Below are 16,015 nucleotides of genomic sequence, written 5' to 3' on the forward strand. Positions count from 1 at the left end.
GTTCAGGGCGGATGTAAGTATTTATAAGCTCTTGTTTGAGCTCATCAGACGTGCCAGGATACTGGTGGAAGATTCGCTCGAGCTGTTGGCGTGTCTGGAGCTTGCCTCCTGCTGGGTCGAGTAAATGTCGAAGGAGGTTCCACGTCTTACGAGCGTTTGGAGTCTTGTTCATCTGGTCACATATGTTGTGCCAGCTCTGTCGAGTGAGTTCTATTGCATAGTTCTCGATATTCGTATGTGCGCGCGCCAGTCTACGCCGGACATTGCGGTCCCATTTCCGAGTGGCAAGTAGAGCTTCGAGCGACTTCTTGCGCTCCCACAGATGGGCGTAGTAGCGGTCGCAGTGTGGGATACTGTCCTCTAACTCGACGGTTTGAGTGGCGTCGGCCACTTGTTTGACAATTTCGTTTGTCCACGCCTTGATATCAGTAATAGCGGGAGGTTTGTCCTGCTGTTTCCTGTGCGTCCGGAAGGAGTCCCAGTCAATCACCTGAGCCGGCCGCGTACATTGCCTGGTGGGCTCGTGTATTACGATTTCGAGTACGAAGTGATCACTCCCAAAGTTTTCGTGAGTGTGACACCAAGTCGCTTTAACTCCGGAGGTCGTAAAGGCAAGATCCGGCGTTGTATCACGCTGTAGGCCCGTACCGTGTCTAGTGGGGTAGGACACGTCCGTGATAAGGGTCAGCTGGTGCGTATGCCAGTCATTCCAAAGGCGTCGACCTTTAGCAGAGTCATAGTGGTAGCCCCTGACCCTGCAATGTCATCATCCTCTTCATCGTATCTCCCAGTGAAACGACTCACGTTGTGGAGAGAAATCTCCGTGCAGACTAATAGATTGTAAAGACACCAGCATAATTCGGCTATGACACTTGTGGTGTGTTCTTTGTTTTTGTTTATTCGTTTTAATCGCCCGTTACAAAAGTCAGGCTGCATATCCAAAATGTGTGTGTGTTAACAAAAAGTGAACGCAACTGTAAAGTCACCGAATTGGAGTACCTCGCAGTTGTGTTCGCTGTGCACAAGTTCCGACCGTAGCTATATGGACGCCACTTCACTATCGTGACCAACCATCATTCTCTATACTGGCTCATCGGTCTTCGCGACCCATCTGGTCGGTTGGCGCGATGGGCTACTCCTGTAAAAATATAACCTGTCGCGTATAAAAGTGGGCGACATCACAGTGATGCAGACTGCTTGTCACGCCACCCATTGCCGACTTCAGTCAACGATGAAGACGGTTACGAAGAGTGTTTAGCCTCGTTCGCTCCGATGTTTCCTGTTGTGTCATTGCTCTCACAGCATGCTTCTGTGACGTCATGGGGCTGGCCCACGCGTAAGTGGGAAAGAGTGCACCTGGACTTTGCGTATTGTGATGAACAGTGTTTTCTAGTGCTTGCTGACGCGCATTCTAAGTGGGTGAAGTGTTTGCGATGAGTTCGACGACCAGTGAAGAGACTGTGGAAAAACTGCGTGGTGTATTTGCCGCATATGGATTACCAGAAGAGGTAGTGACCGACAACGGCCCGCTGTTTTCTTCTGTATATTTTGAGAACGTCTTGACCAGGAATGGCGGTCGGTACAGTAAATCTCCTTATCATCCTGCTTCAAATGGCGGTGTGCAGCACTGTGTGCAGACAGTGAAAGAGACATCTGCAAGTAGATCCAGGAAGAGCACCGGAAAGGGGAGACGACGTCTATGCAGCACCGTATTGATCAGTTCTTGTTCAGATACAGGAACATCCCAGCGGGAACCACAGAAGAAACACCAGCGCAGAGATTCCTGTCGTAGTCGCCCCGAACCCGGCTGAGCCTGCTGCACCCTGTCATGGAGCAAAGAATATGAAGCAAATTATATCGTATAAAGCAGTCTGCAAACCGAACCCGTGGATCCTGGAGAGAGTTTGATGAGGGTTATCGCATCCTGGTAAAGGGTCTCCGACCTTTCGATAAAAAATGGGTAGCAGGGATAATCCGCAGGCGGGTGAGCGCCTCCATGTACTTAGTTCTTACGGGGAACGAAGAAAGATACGTACATGCTGATGACCTCTGACTGAGTACATTTCACGGCAAGACGACGTCTAACCACCCTACCATCCCGGCCGGAGGTGATCCAAGCATCCAGCTGCATATGACTCCGCCCGAGGGTACGGGGCTGCGCACCTCGAACGACACGGCAACAACCGAAGGCAACACTTTAGCACCCGAATTTCCTCAATCGGCTCTGTGCCTGCACCACAGCCTGATCCTCAGCCAGATCCTCAACCGCCACCTGATCCCCAGCCTGGTCCTCAAGCGCAACCTACTCCGCAACCGCCACTCCGTCGTAGCACTCGAAAGACAAGGGCCCCCATATCGCTATCGACTATAATAATGACGAACACTGTATAAAGGAAGTAATGTTGTGTCATTGTTTTCACAGCATGCTTGTGTGACGTCGTTGGTCCGGTGATATCGGCTATAAAAGCAGCTGCACTTTATCTCGGTTGTTCTTCGTATGCCAGACAGCATCTGAATAAACCCAAGTATATGAAAGGGCACGGCAGCTGGGCTTGCGCACAGATGGATAATCCGCTTGTCTTCCTCGTGCAGATCATCGCCAGCCTGCTGGTGATACCATCGGGATGCCACCAACCACGTCAGCATTTCCAGCCCGAACATGTGCAAGTGCTACGGAACGACAATTTTGCAACGCCCCCGGTCCTACGATCCACGGACGAATTTTGGCACCTACCATCGCCAACGACTAGCGGCAGCGACTGTGTGGCCTTCAAGCCATGCGGAGCGGCGCTGCAAGCTTCTTGCACTATAAAAGACTTGACCGAAGGATTTCGAACCAAAGGGCACGGCAGCTGGGCTTGCGCACAGATGGATAATCCGCTTGTCTTCCTCGTGCAGATCATCGCCAGCCTGCTGGTGATACCATCGGGATGCCACCAACCACGTCAGCATTTCCAGCCCGAACATGTGCAAGTGCTACGGAACGACAATTTTGCAACGCCCCCGGTCCTACGATCCACGGACGAATTTTGGCACCTACCATCGCCAACGACTAGCGGCAGCGACTGTGTGGCCTTCAAGCCATGCGGAGCGGCGCTGCAAGCTTCTTGCACTATAAAAGACTTGACCGAAGGATTTCGAACCAAAGGGCACGGCAGCTGGGCTTGCGCACAGATGGATAATCCGCTTGTCTTCCTCGTGCAGGTAAGAAAGCGCTTTGGGAAATGTTTTCGATCTAGCGAGCGTTGCCTTGTTGTGCTGCCGTGCCCTGCGGTACTTCTTGACACAGTGTGCGATGTGGTGCATGTGATGAAATTGTTACTGCTTGCGGGTGACGTTGAGAGTAATCCTGGGCCTGACATGGCAGAACTTTCGCAACAGTTACAGAATATAGCAGATGACATAAAGACAATAAAAGAAGAAAGGCTAACATCAATAGACAACAAACTAGAACGCCTTACTCTCCTTGAAGACAAACTTTCGTCATGTACCGATCATATTGCCAATCTTCAACAGGTCGTATTATCTCTGGAATTAAAGCTAGACGATCTTGAGAATCGCTCCAGAAGATCAAATCTTATTATTTATGGCATCCCTGAAAAGGAAGAAGAAAATAGCGAATCCCTGGAGCGAACTGTAAATGAAGAAGTTTTGAAAGAATCCCTAAAACTGGAAGAAGTTGCAATAGAACGCATTCACAGACTAGGTAGACCAACGGAAAACAAAACAAGGCCTGTAATACTAAAGCTTCTAGATTTCAGGGAAAAAACGAACATTTTGCGCAACTGTCACAAATTAAAGGGCACCGAGTTTACCATAAGTGAAGATTTTTCGCTTCGTGTCCGCGAAATCAGAAAAAAGCTATGGAAATACGGGAAACCAAGAAAAGATCGCGGCGAGAAAGTGTCGCTGGTTTACGACAAACTAAAAATAAACGGTGAACTTTATTTTTGGGACAACGAAAATAGTGAAGTGTTACCAGTTGCAGCTCCTCCAGTTACACCTTCACTAACCGAGACAAAAAACCAAAACACAGGTACACGGACTCTACGCTCGCGCCGTCCACAGCGTCCCAAATAACCTTCGTGAACATTAATGCGCGTAGTATTATCAATAAGGTCGGTCCCCTAGAATCCTTATTATTAGGTTTAAAGCCAGAATTCATGGCGATAACTGAAACATGGCTAACAAAAGAAATTAAAGACTTTGAAGTAATACCCCCAAATTATTCCATATTACGCAAAGACAGGCCGACGCGAGGTGGAGGCGTGGCATTATTGATAAGAAAAGGGGTAGAAGCTATCTTTTGCAAACTCTGCTTTTCTGATTCTACCATCGTTGTGGGTTGCGTCTATCTTAGTCCTTGTTCTGATCCTATCATACTCCAATCATTGTATACGTATATGCAACATCATGTTAAGGGGGCGAGACTAATACTTTTAGGTGATTTCAATCTTCCTGATATTAACTGGAACACCCTGCACCATAATTCACCTTGCGCCGATGTTGTTTTTGATATAATGCTTTCTTTTAACCTTTCGCAAATCGTAACAGAACCCACACGTGTACAAGGAACCAGCTCCAACATTCTAGATTTAGTTTTCCTGAGTAGTCATTTCCCCTGTCAAGAAACCAATGTGGAAATTTTAAATGGCCTCTCTGATCACAAACTAGTAATGTGTTCTGTCCCGCATCACTATAATGCACCTTGTTTGCAATCAACAATAACGTATCCTGACTACAACCGAGCTGACGACACCACCATACTTGATACTTTATCGCACGAACTAACATCATTTCAACATCTCTCGGATGACATACACACTGATATAGAAACATTGTGGCAGAGATTTAAAAACGTTGTGTCATATTGCATCACTAATTATGTGCCTACCAAGACTAAAAGAATACGCAAACGTAATCCATGGATAACTCGAGCCGTAATTCATGCCAAACGAAAAGTTCGACGACTGAAAAAACTGCAAAAACTCCATCCATCACCGAGAACAATTGAAAAATTAACCTTGGCTATCACTGATTTGAAATCCAAAATAACAACAGCTAAAACATTTTACTTCACTAATACGTTGACTCGCTTCTTAAAAGATGCTCCCCAAAAGTTCTGGCGTCACCTGAGCCCTAAATCAAGAAATGAAAACCAAGCTTCTCCAGACGAAAACCGAAATACTGCAGCCGCGCTGAATAACTACTTTACTTCTATCTTCACTACAGACAACGGAACTACGCCTGGTACTAATTTTTGCTCCGGAAATTACCTAGAACCCCTTACCGTAACAGAAACAGGTGTCTTAAACCTCTTACTAAACTTGGACACAAAAAAAGGATCAGGGCCTGATGGAATCTCTAACATCTTCTTGCGTAGATATGCCGAATGGGTAGCAAAATTTTTAGTGGTACTCTTTAACAAGTCGTTGTCAGCGCACACCCTCCCTAAAGAATGGAAAATAGCTAAAGTGACACCTATACATAAAACAGGAAGCAAATCAGATCCCTCAAATTTCAGACCAATTTCACTAACCAGCACAGTATGCAAACTACTAGAACACATTATCTTAAAACACATAACAACCTACTTAGAAGAAAATCAAATTTTAACACCTCTTCAGCATGGTTTTCGGAAAGGAGTTTCTACAGTCACACAACTAATCGAACTTACACATGACATATCCTTCGCCATTGATCAGCAGAAACAAATCGACCTAATTTTCTTAGACTTTTCTAAAGCTTTCGACCGTGTATCACACTCTAAACTTATTATGAAACTAACTGCAACCTTTGGAGCTGGCCCCATAGTAGATTGGATTGTTGACTACCTGACTGACCGTACTCAATTCGTCGAAATTAACAACGCGAGGTCCGAAACAGCCAATGTAACATCCGGTGTACCACAAGGCAGTGTTCTGGCCCCAGTATTATTTTTAATTTTTATAAATGACTTACCTACTAGTGTTTCTCACAATATTAAACTTTTCGCCGATGACTGTGTACTTTACCAGGAAATTAACTCTGTCAATGACCATATAACTTTAAATAACGTCCTAACAGCAGTGACAAAGTGGTGTGAAGAATGGCAAATGACTATTAATGTTAAAAAATCAGTTACTTTATCCATAACCAGAAAGTTACACCGATCAGTTTTTCAGTACACATTAAACAACATTCCCCTTGCCTCGGTTTCCGAATATAAATATTTAGGCATAACACTGACCTCTGATTTCAGATGGGATTCTCATGCTAACATTGTCACATCAACCGCCTTAAAACAGCTATTTTTCATTAACAGACGCCTTAAAAAAGCACCATCGGAAACAAAGCTACTCGCCTATAAGACATTTGTCAGGCCAGTTCTAGAATATGCCAATGTTGTCTGGTTCCCTTTCACTAACAAGCTTACTAAACAGATAGAAGCAGTACAGAGGAAGGCGGTCAGATGTATATATAACAAACACAGGTTGACAGACTCACCAACAGAACTACTCAAACAGGCAGGACTACTCACCCTTCAAAACAGAGCAAAACTAGCGCGCCTTAAAACCATGTACCAGCTAATACACAATCACTTAAAAATCGACACTTCAAGATACATATCAAAATCACAAACAAGACAAACACGTAATAATCACGCTCACACTCTAAACGAGTTTTCATTCCGTACTGACACTTTCAAATATTCATACTTCCCTCGTGCTATACGCGAATGGAACACCTTACACACATCCATTGTTAATAATTCATCATTAAATGATTTTAGTACACGTGTGAAACATGAGCTACTTACATCTGACTGTGTTCTTATGTCATTACGAATTTTTCTCCTTCCGTTTGTGTTTCACTTGTATTATTTGTCCGCGAAAATCTTGTCATACGCTTCTCAGTCTGTCTTATTGCTATAGTATAATTTGTTATGCATAATTTTGGTATCATATTCTTTCATGTACTTGATTAATTGCCATTACTATATTTTGTACCTCTGTATTTTTATGCCCTTCCTGTTACGATCCCTGATGGGATTAACAGTATCGAATAAATAAATAAATAAATAAATAAATAAATAAATAAATAAATATGTCGTGCTCTCTTGTCATGTGCGCTACTCGGTGAAGACACAACATTTCTCAGTACGGCGACCTTTAGGCGAGAGCAACACAGAGATCGGTCACTGCAGCCGAAGGAGCAGAAGGAGGAGGAGATTCAACGCCATTTACCACCAAAGGTGGTATTTTGTTCAAGAAGAACTACTCAGTTGACGGGGCTGCCCTGCTATTGGTCGTCCCGAAAAGTCTCCACGCGCACGTACTGCACGCTATGCACGATGGCATCACATCTGGACATGTATAGGATTCTCTCGTATACCTTGCACCGAATTCGCCAGCATTTTTATTGGCCGCAATAAGACGACCAAGCAGTATGTTGCAATCATATGTGGACAATGCCAAAGACTTAAGACACGCATCATGCACGCTTGCCGGTCCTTTGCAGCCAGTCAAACCACCTACTTCACCTTTTGAAAAGGATGGAATTGGCCTGCTTGGTCCTTTTCCAAAGACTTTAGAGGGCCGACGCTGAGTTATTGTCCGTGTAGACTATCTCACTATATACGCGGAAACCGCTGCTTTCGTTACCGCAAATTTGGCTGCTGACGTTTCTTCGCTTCTTATACACTCTGCTATTCTTCGCCATGGCACACCCCGTGTTATAATAAGTGATCGTGGACGGCAATTTATTGGTTATGTTGTGGAATAAAAGCTCCGAATTTGTGGATCAGACTGCAGACACTCCACACCGCATCACCCGCACACCAACGGTCTCACCGAGCGCACCAACCGCACCCTGACAACCACGATGCCCATGTACGTCTCGTCTGACCATCGCAACTGGGATGAAGTGCTACCGCATGTCACGTACGTTTACAAAGAGGCAAATCATAAGGTTACCGGGTATTGTCCCTTCTATTTGCTGTATGATAGAAATCCCCGTGTTTTCGTCGATACCATCTTCCCGCTTTCCCCATATGAAAACGCGTCTGTTACCCAGATACTGTGTGGCGCCGGAAAAGCTCGTCGTACAGCCCGCTTACGCACACTGCCCCCCCTCCCCCTCCCCCCCCCCCCACACACACACACACTGGGCCAAGTGGGGTCTGGGGAACTAGACCATTTTCCGCCCCTTTGCAGTTACTTCGTGGAGGCTCGGAACCCTGCTGCTGTAAGCGGCCGCACAACGTGCCAGCCATACTTGGTACGTGCACTACCCGAGCAGGAGGACGAACATGGTTAACGGCTGCGCCTGGCAATTCTGGTATCACAGTCTGATACGGCATACGCGGAAACTGGAAGTGGTCAGCTACACGTACGGTGAAGAAGCGCTTCAGGAAGAAGACACTGCGAAAACATGTGCACAGTGTTCTTTTGTCGGCACAAAACGGACAAGTTGTTAGCAAGCTGGCCTGTGTAAACACTGGAGCCTTAATGGGGAGGACTACGATACATAAAGGACGCTCTGCTTCCTTCCAAAACGTCCGTCGTGATATGCACCACCAGCTGGGCCTAACATTGACAAGGTCGTACTGGCAGAGGTGAGGAGGGAGACTTGGAGTGAGGAGCCTAACCAATTTCTTGAAGGGAATCGAAACCAAATCGATGTCCGCCTCCGCCTTACGAAGAGCTCAAGGCAGGTGGCTGCTTGGGCGTAAAAAGGCTATGGAGAGCCTGACCGTGGCAGGCAATGAAAATACGTGCTCTGGGTAGAGGCGGAGACAACTACTAAGGAAAAAAAAGAAAACGAAGTCAGAATTCGAGTCAGAAGCATGTCCGAACTCAGTGTCCCTTGGGTCCACCTGACGTACAAGGCAGAGGCTACGATGCCCAGATCGGGGATGCAAAAGCTTCCCCTATCCCTGGGCTACTTCACCACAGGTCTTTGGACCTTGTCCGGAGCTCCGCTCCACAAGAAACGGAAAAGGATCCGCTCCAGGCAGAGCTTCGTCCGTGCCGACAGAGGTGTTACGCCGGCGGCATAGGTCAGCACCGAGTACAGCAGGGACCACGTGATAGTGGTCTGAGCTGTGAGCGGACACAAAGGCTTCTCGTACTCTCTTGCCCTAGATTCAATTTTTTCTTGAGCGAAGGACCAATTTCTGCCCGAAAGACCTTCTGAAAGTAAAAAATTGGCTGTGGTTTAGCTCTGGTTAAGCCGGGTTGAATTTCGTTAGCAATACTTTGGTCTCTCGTTTCACATGGGACGGTTATGTCAGAATCAGCCTGCCAGGACCCTGGCATTCATGTTACCCTTATAGGCCACTAAGACACGTTTATTCGGCTAGGCTGCGGCTCAAGATCAAACGTGGCCCTCCCTAGGCCACGTTTGATCGCGACGGGATGAAACCTGGCGCTGTATTGCTAACGCAATAAAACCAAAGAGGCGGGCCTCAGCCTTCACGGGAAGACCATGAGCAGGCTGAGAACTGGATGGTGCACAACTAAAATAGAAGGTAGCACTCTTCGACCTATTGACTTTAGCCCCACTCGCCTTACAGTACACCTCCATGACATCCAGAACGGAGGAGACAGAAGCCTCATCCGGGACAATGGTTAGGTCGTCTGCATAGGCAAAGGTGAGAGCTGGCGAAGAAGCTGGTGGTAATGAAAAACAAGCTATCCGACTGTACCTAAAGAGCCTTTGTAAAAGAGGTTCAAACGCGCGCACGTAGAAAGCAGGTGATAGGGGATATCCCTGCCCAACTCCACGGTCCGTGTCGAAAGCCTCTGAGGTGCGACCTAACACAGTGACGGCTTAAACTGACCTGGAATATAGATACCCTGACCATGCGCCGGAAATCAGTCTATACCAGCTTCCTCCAGGACTTGAATAAGTATGGATGGCTAACCACATCGAATGCCTTTTCCTGATCAAAGGAACAGAGAATACCCGAAAGATTTCTATGTTGAGCCCAAAGGACGAAATACAAGCCTGGTAAGGACCTATAATATCTGGAAGGAACGAAGTTAACCGAGAGGACAGACACTTGGCCATGAGCTTGTAGTCGATGTTCAGGGGCGTGATGGGACGCCAGGCTCGTAGGTCAGTGCATCTTGAATCATCCTTACAAAGAAGAGTGATCAGCCATTTTCTTTGAGTATCTGAAAGCTTTCCCTCGCCCAGGAGCCTGTTCACAAGGGCGGTGAAAGGCTTCCCGATCTGCCCCCAAAACTTGGCATAAAACTCAGTAGTAAGGCCATCTGAACCTGGGCTACGATTTCCGTGGAAGGACTTAAGCGCCGCTTCAATTTCAGTTTCATCCAAAGAAGCCCTTGATAAGTGTACTGGATTGGAGGGAGTTTCAAAGGGGAAAGTAGCTGTGTTTGTAACTGGAGCCTGATAAAGAGCGGAATAGAACTGCAATGCTGATTTAAGAACATCGTCCGGCGTGTTTGCGATGGATCCCGTAACTGGGTTTACCAATTCTGCGAGGGAGGTCTCCGTGCGTGCTGAGCGGCGTTGGAGGAGGTGCCTGCTGCACCAATGTTCCCTCTCCCACTGCTCAGCACGCGCCATAATCCTAAGCTATCCCAGCAACGTTAGAGTAATTTCCGGAGCCGGATGAGCTGTGAGGCAAGTGCTTCGGTGACCTCCGGCCAGCAGAAAGAGGCTTAGAGAGGAGGAGGATGACGTGAGAGACTATGATATCCCCAATCGCTCCTCAAGTGCCCGACTCATTCCCGGCGCCCTGAAACAGTCACGCATTTCATCCTTAATGCTGTCCCATCCAGCACCGTCTAAAGCCGTATTGAAATTGAGAGAACTTCTAAGAATACAATCGCGCACTTCATCCTTAATGCTGTTGTCACGAAATCGGCGCACATGTTTATCAAGCCGGCGCGGCGCGAGGCCCCCCGCGGCGCGGCTTGGAAGTTTCCACTAAGTCCGAGAAAAGCCTCCTTCCACGCGCAAAAGAGCACGTAGTTTTGTACGCGTCGCCGTCACCCTCTTTCTCATCACCCGGTGATGACGATGATTCATCGGTCTGGAGTATGCCAGAGCTCTCCAGAATTTTCTACGGGTCCTAGCCAATGACGACGCGCTGCTCGACGGGAGGAAAAGGGAGCGCTCTAACCAGCGAAGCTAAGTGTGTGCGCGCTAGCCTTAGCGCGCCTTAACAGGCAGACGCGGCGCGCCCTATTTATTGAGGCCGCGCCGATTGCGTAGTCAGTCAGTGGTTGCGACGTGTTCGCAAGTGCGACAACTGGACTCCCGGGGATCACCCGCTGCTGGCAAGCCCACGGACCTGCGAGGGAGCGGCGCTCGTCTTGCATGGCGGCCACATCGTGACTCTCGAGGCGTCGGACTGCAACAGTGCTAGGTGAACAATTTGGAGTTTGTTTATGTGACTCTCTCGTGTTTGATCTGTGCTGTAAAGCCTCTGTGTTACAGAATACCTCTGTAATTGCATGCTTAGCGTTTTTTTTTTCTGCGAGCCTCTCGTCTGTGCAATTTTAGTGTTTGTGTATTCCTCTGTATCGTCTCTTGCTGTGCATAAAGTTTGTTTTGTTTGTTACTTCTGGCTCCGACCCTTACTCTGGCTTGAACCGGCGACAGCTGGGCACCAAGCGGCCACCCCCTTCTGTCACTACAAGGTAGTTGAATTCCAGCTGAGCTTGCCACGCAGGTCGAGGGCATCTCATTGGCGACCGGAACAACTACCCCCACTCACTCTAAGGGTGTCTGGGAGTGTGCGCACCGTTGAGGGCGCATCGTTAATAATCCCTCTAATTATTAACGGGTGACAGCTGTCCCATCCAGCACCGTCTAAAGCCGTATTGGAATTGAGAGAACTAAGAATACCGAAAACTTCCTTAAAGATTTCCTGGTCCTCTAGAAGCCCGCGAGTTGAAGCGCCAAGACCCCTTTCCGCGAGAGACCAGAGTACCATTAGTGAAGCGGAGGATGACCTACCTGGGATCACTCAATGCGAAGGGGGCAGCCAAATGGAGTGCATGCCAGAAGCCAGAGTTGGAGAGACGTAGAAATGGTGTAGCCTGCTCTGAAGGCGCCTCCCAATCCAAGTCATCCCTGACTGTCCCGAGCGGAGCACCTTCCAGGCGTCAACCAGATCTAGCTCCTCCATCAGCTCCCTAAGTGCGCGTGCTCCCTGCCTATATCCCGCTCGTTTAGGCGGAGTGCCACGAGAAGGCGATCCGGCCTGTCAGGACGCAGTTGAAATCACCAACCAGAACTACCTTGGATGGACCTACTAAGCACATGCGAACTCGCCGCAATACTAGCTCAAACAGTGGCTGACACACACAAGCAACGCGACCTCAATATATAAATAGAGTGCGCTGCGTCTGTGTTAGGACGCGCCAAAGCTGGCGCAGCTTCGCTCGTTGAAGCGTTCCCTTTTCCTCCCGCCGAGCCTCGCGTCGTCTTTAGGCGCGGCCGAAAATTCGAGAGAAGATGAGCACTTTCCGGCCGGTTGAGTCACCGTCACCATCGCTGCCGGGTGATGAGAAGGAGGGTGAAGCCGATGCGTACAAAAAAAAAAAAAAAAAAACCCCTCAATAAGGGGCTGGGACAGTTAGGTCATCGTCGCTTGCGGCGGGGGCTAGCCTGCCACCGAATTTTTAATCTATTGTAGGCCGTCATTGCACCCTTCACCGCTTCGGTGCTGGACGACGGCTGTTGTTGCGGCGCGCGTCTTTCTATCCCTATTCCTTCTTTTCTTTCTTCTCTATATTCTCTTCTGTCTGCACGAGGCAGCGAAGGTGGCTCAGCTACAGAGCCAGTAGCAGGCCTGTGCATTTTCTTTTCCTTCTTCCTACAGCCACAACAACTTTATGCGTACAAGGCCACGCGCTCTCCTCGCGCGGGGAAGGGCGTTTCTGGAATGTCATCAAATGTTCGATGCAGACGCTGCGCAGGCTTCCTTCGCGCCGCGCTGGATTTCGTAACAGTCGGTAGTCTATTTGCTCCTGTAACCAACTCTTTCAATTGCGCGTTGTGGACTCTCGACCTCATCGCTGATTTTGATCTGGATTTCATGTGCCTTCCTTTCTGGACTTGCTTGCGTTGAGCCGAGTAGTTGGTTTCTCGCGTTCTCTCATTGCTTTTCTCTAGGTTTACTCATGCGTGTAGTACCATACCCCTTGTCTTTCTCTTTTTCCTTGCGAGAGCTTGCTTTTAGGTAGTCCCGTTTGGTACCTGGCTTTTTTCCCCTGCCTCTCGCAGTCCTTATCTCAGGTAGCATGGTCACCGTCGCAGAGTGCGCACTTTCTTCGCATTGATGGTTTTCCTGGGGCTCTGGTTCCACATGTTTTGCATACTTTTGCCCATGGGATGGGGCACACATTAGTTCGGTGTCTCAGTTGCATGCATATATGGCACACTTGCCTTCGGACTCGGTACGGGTAGCATTGATACTTTGCCCCCGCAAAAATTACTTGTTTGGGAAGGAATTTCCTGTCGAAGAGGATCATTGCTGATGAGGATTTACGCAGCATCCTCGTCCTGACGATTTTAACTCTGCGTTCGGACTCTAATTTCCGCTTGTAGTTGTTCAGTCTTTACGCCCGGCTCGATTCCGTGAATGACTCCCCGGATCACATCTTCCGGCGCCGCAATGTACGTGTTCACTTCATGGTTGACTCCTCTGACGGTGAGGTGCCTTATTTTTATGTCTCACCATCTCTTCGGTGGTGTGCTCGCGATGACCCCGGTCAGATTCTGGTGATAAAAGTTCTCTCCTCGGCATGCCGGATGGTGGCCGGTCGCCTCCTGGATTGCTCTCGAGATGAGAAAGTGTGGGAAATCTTTCAGCTGCAGCCCCTGCCTGGGTCGAAGGATTCAAGTCGTTTTCGGGTAACGGTGGATTTCTCCGCGCGGGTACTTTGTCTTTTTCCTTCTCCCAGTTGGGCGCTGCGTCCCGTCCGACAAGCGTTTGTAGCATCCTTGCTGCCGCCCTTGCTTTCCTTTCTTTCGCTTTGTTGAGCCTTTCTGGTCGTAGCGTCCAGGTCAGCATATAACTGGCGTTTTTTTTTTTTTTTTTTTTGTTCCAAATATGCGTCCGCGTTTGTTGCTCGCGCGTTCTCTGCACCACTGATGACATCATCAAACTAGAGCGTTACGGCCGGACACTATATCGTGGTCGCGAGCATGAGCCATTAAAGGCTTCAGCCTTAAAAACTAGTGAAAACAGAGAGGCTGCTCAGTAGCGAGGCGTAGAATCAGGCGATACTCGCACTCAGCCGCCGCCGACCGACCGACCGGGCGCTTGGCCAAGCAGTGACGTAGAGGCAAGTGACAGAAACGAGGGATAGCCCTGGTGCACGATGCTGTGAGGTTTGTGCCGCCCTAAGCAAAGTTCATTTGGTGGAGCCAAATTTCAATGCAGGCCCCCCCCCCCCCCTCCATCTCCGTTTCCTAGGGCGAAAACGCTGTGCAAAGGCGAGGAATGGATGTGCTGGAATTGCTAAGTACAAAGTATTTGCACAAAATTTGCATGTTAGTTGGATGGTGTATATATATATATATATATATATATATATATATATATATATATATATACACATATATCTTTGGAAAAGCAAACCAAGCTCAGTGCTAAACACACAGGGAAGAAATTAATAAAACGACATAACAATGCGCCACGTCGTTTTCTTCCTTCTGTGCGTGTTTTCAGTGCGCTTTTCAATACAAAATATTGTGCGCTAAAAAAAGTTTCGCCATAGATGCGAAATTAAAACTACGCGACGACACATTTTCCATAACGGTTCCCTAAGCCCTCCAGCTTTCGGGGAGTAAAACAGTTCGAGCAAAACATCACGTGCCCTTGAACGCCAGTATCTTCCAAAAACCGGCATGGCCGTCCTGCACTTGTTGGCACAGATGCGACAGTGTAAAGTACGGGCCGACTTAGCGCCTGAGACGATTAGCCCCCCTCCCTCCCTGTGCACATGCTGAGACATGAAGTGCTGTCAAACAGTAGCATTCGTCACGTTTCATATAGCCCCATGCAGTGGATTAAGAGCGCTCGACCTCCAGCAGAAAAAATTTTCAGGAGGTGCTGGGTGTTGGTTCGACACAACTATACTGAGCCGCGAGATTCGGGTTCGACTCTGCCTGCGGCGACCGCGCTTCGATGAAGGTGTAATGTCAGGTGCCCAAGTACGATGTAAGCTAGTGGACATTGGAGAACCCCAGGAGGTCAAAATAATCCGGCTCAAAGCTTGAGTGTGGTTCATGATTTGAGCCAAGTTGGAACGTTAAACATAATAAACACAAGCACATCACCATAAATCTGACCGTGATTTGCTTTCGCGGATTATGACCTTGGGGGGCATTATATAAAACGCATGGAGGTAGGTGAAAAACCCATAACCGTGCTTCAGCGCAATTTGAAACCGTGGTGCTCGATGGACGCTGCATTAGACCACTACGTCATTGTTGCAGATAATATTTCGAAGCTTTATGATTGTGCTATTATCTTTCAATTCTTTCATTTCACAAATCTTATGAATATTATTTAAGTAACACTCTTTGGGGCAACAACACGTTACCGCAAGACGCTTGTGCTGTGGTACGACACGGAGAAACATGGTTAACACTCTCATATGATTGGCTGGAGACTTGTAGCATCTATGGTGCTGCAAACCAGTTATGGGGTGGAGCTTTTCTTCACAATGTGTCTCCTAATGCCAATGCATAAATATTTAGCACAATTTGCTAATCAATTATTCAATTAGTCTAGTTTCTGGCTATACCGATGGCCAATGAAACTGAACTAAATGGATTCAGCAGGATCAACGCTTACTTTGTTGCTGTTCGCAGGCATTTTCTTCAACAACAATCATCCCATCTCGCGAATTAATTCTCCACACTTTGGTCACTTTGGTATTCGCCCAGATTGTGAGCATGCTGCTGGAAAGTGTCTGTAAGAGGAGATCCAATAAAAGGGAGCTTTTTTGTTGTACTTTTACCATAGGACCCTCAACGATTTGTA

General features: G+C 48.0%; 1 protein-coding gene across 1 annotated transcript; it reads left to right on the forward strand.

The window, feature by feature from the left end:
- Positions 1-2,562: 2,562 nt before the first annotated feature.
- On the forward strand, positions 2,563-4,197 carry LOC146189167 (uncharacterized). The gene has a single exon (XM_084605197.1). The coding sequence runs from the start codon at positions 2,563-2,565 to the stop codon at positions 4,078-4,080; it is 1,518 nt and encodes a 505-aa protein (XP_084461323.1). The 3' UTR covers positions 4,081-4,197.
- Positions 4,198-16,015: the final 11,818 nt, after the last annotated feature.

The sequence above is a fragment of the Amblyomma maculatum genome, chromosome 5, assembly GCF_055883805.1.
Source record: "Amblyomma maculatum isolate TAMU_Amacu chromosome 5, ASM5588380v1, whole genome shotgun sequence".
Classification (NCBI taxonomy): Eukaryota; Metazoa; Arthropoda; class Arachnida; order Ixodida; family Ixodidae; genus Amblyomma; species Amblyomma maculatum.

Bases quoted from the DNA above. Each gene is read 5' to 3' on its own strand.
- LOC146189167 (XM_084605197.1), top strand. From the start codon at position 2,563: ATGGATAATCCGCTTGTCTTCCTCGTGCAGATCATCGCCAGCCTGCTG.